This window comes from Nycticebus coucang, chromosome 6, assembly GCF_027406575.1.
Source record: "Nycticebus coucang isolate mNycCou1 chromosome 6, mNycCou1.pri, whole genome shotgun sequence".
NCBI classification, from domain to species: domain Eukaryota; kingdom Metazoa; phylum Chordata; class Mammalia; order Primates; family Lorisidae; genus Nycticebus; species Nycticebus coucang.
This window is the reverse complement of record NC_069785.1, coordinates 34,286,598-34,290,305: the sequence shown is the minus strand read 5'-3', so window position 1 is coordinate 34,290,305 and position 3,708 is coordinate 34,286,598. Positions and strand designations below refer to the sequence as shown.

The 3,708-nt window shown below is 36.0% G+C and overlaps 1 protein-coding gene across 1 annotated transcript; it reads right to left on the bottom strand.

Annotated features, from left to right (window-relative positions):
* Window positions 1-463: 463 nt before the first annotated feature.
* LOC128588169 (olfactory receptor 4Q2) lies at window positions 464-1,589 on the bottom strand. Its single transcript, XM_053594824.1, has one exon. It carries the CDS (start codon window positions 1,483-1,485, stop codon window positions 526-528), a length of 960 nt encoding a protein of 319 aa, XP_053450799.1. The 5' UTR covers window positions 1,486-1,589; the 3' UTR covers window positions 464-525.
* Between the last annotated feature and the right edge of the window lie 2,119 nt (window positions 1,590-3,708).

Genomic DNA, 3,708 nt, shown 5'->3' with positions numbered 1-3,708 from the left:
AGAAGGTTGAATATCTCATGTAATTTATTGAATGATGTATTGAAAGTGAAAAACAGAATGACCATATGGGTACTTGAAGTATAGTTTCTGATGAATGTGTACCATCTTAAAGTTTTTTAAAAAATCATAAGTTTAACCATGTAAATCAGGGAGGAACTGTAGTTAAAGTAAGTTAAAATTGAAAAGAAAAGAAAATCTGTGTCAAGGTAGAGAAGGTGATGAGAGCTTGGAAAGACTGGTTTGCACCAGCTTGTAATGACAGACATAACAGCAAAAGAGGATAGAATAAAATTTGATCAGATAAACAGATAGAACAGAAGAAAACAATGAATGGAAAAACAGAAAATAGATGTGGTTGAATTTAAAAAGAATAAAACACAACAATTCAGGATGAAAGATTTTTTTTTTTTCTGATTTACAGTGCACAAGGTAATTATAAAGCCAGAAATAGTGGTATAATGATTAGACCACCATCTCCTAACTCATTATTTAAAAAGTAATTGCTTTGACCTCTGATTCTCTGCTCTAAGACACCCACTTGAATGTCTCCCATCTCCTGCTTTTTCCCAGTCCAGTCCTGTCCCACAGTCTCTGTAAGGCTGACTTGACCTCTTTGTTCCGCAGCGTGTAGATGAGTGGGTTTAACATGGGTGTAATGACATTGTAAAGTACAGACACTATCTTGTCCACAGAAAAAATAGAGAAAGGACGAGCATAAATGAAAATACAGGGTCCAAAAAAGAGTGTTACCACCATCAGGTGGGAGGCACACGTGGAGAGTGCCTTTCGCCTTCCCTCCTTGGAACGAATCTTAACCAGGATAGTGGTGTAGGAAGAAACCAGCACGACAAAGGAGGTAGTAGAGATCAACCCACTGTTGGACACCATGAGCAATTCAATGACAAAGGTGTCTGCACAGGCCAGTTTGATGACAGGGGGAACATCACAAAAGAAGTTGTCCACCTGGTTTGGCCCACAAAAGGGCAGACGGATAGTGAGGATAGTCTGGACAGTGGAGTGCACAAATCCTCCCATCCAGGAGGCAGCTACCAGCACACAACATAAACCCCGACTCATGACAGTGGTATAGTGCAGGGGACGACAGATGGCAACATAACGATCATAGGCCATCACTGTGAGCAGAAACATCTCAGCTGCCCCTACAAGGTGCAGGAAGAAGAGCTGTACAATGCATTGGGTATAGGAAATGAGTTTTTCATTATCCAGGAAGTCAGCTAAAAGCTTAGGGGTAGTTATTGTAGAATAACATAGGTCCAGAAATGAGAGGTTGCCCAGAAGGAAATACATGGGTGATACATTCAGGTAGTTATCAGAGGCCACTGTGACCATGATGAGGACATTACCGACCCAAGTGGACACATAGAAAAAAAGAAACAGTACAAATAGCCCTGCCTCAATGGATGATGTCTGTGAGAAGCCTGCTAGGACAAATTCTCTCACCACTTCTGTTTGGTTTTTATCCATTTGATCTGGCAGTACCTAGATCAAAGAAATTAAATGATGGGACATTAATAATATTAAAAATGGTTAAGATATTTCACATCAAATACAAGTCATCTCTGCTCATTTCAGAAGAGAAAATTTTCTCTGGCATACATCCTGATCGATTACCTAGAAGAAATTATTTTCTCCTTAACTGATATAAATATATTCTCCCACCAGATGCAACCTCGAAATAATAATGAAGCAGCTGATATTTATTGGAGCATGCAGTCCTCTGTTCTGGGCTTTTCATTTCAGTGTGATGCCTTACTCTCTTCCATCGATCATTACATGACTTGTCTCTTCTTTTCCACATTGTTTCAAGAAATATGTTACAATCTCTTGAGATTCTAATTTTTAAAAATAAAAATGGGAAAAACTAAAACTTAAAGGTAGAATTTAAGATTCCAATAAATGGGTGTTTAGACGGAATTTTATTTGGGAAAAGGAAATCTCAATGCTCTTAATCATGCATTCAAATAACTCTCTTTTGACTATCATATTAAATTGACTAAAAATAAACTATTTCATTGATTTTTAAAAAAATAGCAATTCAGGGGCAGTGCCTGTGGCTCAAGGATAGGGCCCCGGCCCCATATACCGGAGATAGTGGGTTCAAACCTGGCCCCAGCCAAAAACTGCAAAAAAACAAAACAAAAAAATTCAGGGTATATGTGAATTTTATTCATTCATGTAAGCAAGGAAGGTGCTACTGCATAAGATGAAATTGGTGACAGTCCGTTGAGAAGTGCCAGGGCTCATGATAGATGCTATTCACTTAAATGGTACAGTTCAGTTGTGCCACTCACAGATCAGCATTTTGAGGAATTAAGACATAATAATAAGATATACTGATTTAAAATTTAGATATTAAAATTTTTATCTTATTGTAGTTTATATCTCCTATAAAATCTATGAACTATATATTATCATTTAGGCAAATCAACAAGAATAAAATATTACAATAATTTTAAAATAAATAAAAGTTAGCTTAAATAAAATAATAAAAATTATATATTTCTTAACCAAGACAATTATGTAAACATCAAATATTATATTAATTATACTCTGTAGCAGTTAAAAACCTCAAGAAACTATATAAAGTAAAACCTCAAATTTAAATGTTTTGTTAAAGTGACATTTAAAAATAAGTTTATTAACCTGAGAAAATGGCTACATAATAAAAGAAAAATACAGGAGACAGATTATATGTAAAATGTGATACAGTCTATGCACACAGAAAAGCATAAAATGTATATAGACATACATTTTACTATATAAGAAATTAGATTTGGGCAGCACCTGTGGCTCAGGGAGTAGGGCACCAGACCCACATACCAAGAGTGGCAAGTTCAAACCCGCCCCAGCCAAACTGCAATCAAAAATAGCCAGGCATGGTGGCAGGCACCTATAGTTCCAGCTACTCGGGAGGCTGAGGCAAGAGAATCCCCTAAGCCCAAGAGATGGAGATTACTGTGAGCTGTGACACTATGGCACTCTACTGAGGGTGACAAAGTGAAACTCTGTCTCTAAGAAAAAAAAGAAAAAAGAAATTAAATTAAGTAAAGACAAGAAAAAATTAATATAAATTGACTTTGACAATTGGGACTTTCTTCTTGCTTATTTAGACTTTCTAATTTGCTATAATGAACTTAATTATATTTATGAAAAATGAACTTTGCGTGAATTTCTGTGGCTATGCATATCTATAAGTTATATTTAGATACAAGCACTACAGAACCATCCTAGATATTACAGAACCAAGAAAATAAATGAATTTGTGTGGCTATGCATATTTACAAATTTTATGACTTATTTTATTTTATTTTTTATATTTTTAAAGTTCTTTTTTTTATTGTTGGGGATTCATTGAGGGTACAATAAGCCAGGTTACACTGATTGCAATTGTTAGGTAAAGTCCCTCTTGCAATCATGTCTTGCCCCCATAAAGTGTGACACACACCAAGGCCCCACCCCCCACCCTCCGTCCCTCTTTCTGCTCCCCCCCATAACCTTAATTGTCATTAATTGTCCTCATATCAAAATTGAGTACATAGGATTCATGCTTCTCCATTCTTGTGATGCTTTACTAAGAATAATGTCTTCCACTTCCATCCAGGATAATACGAAGGATGTAAAGTCACCATTTTTTTTAATGGCTGAATAGTATTCCATGGTATACATATACCACAGCTTGTTAATCCA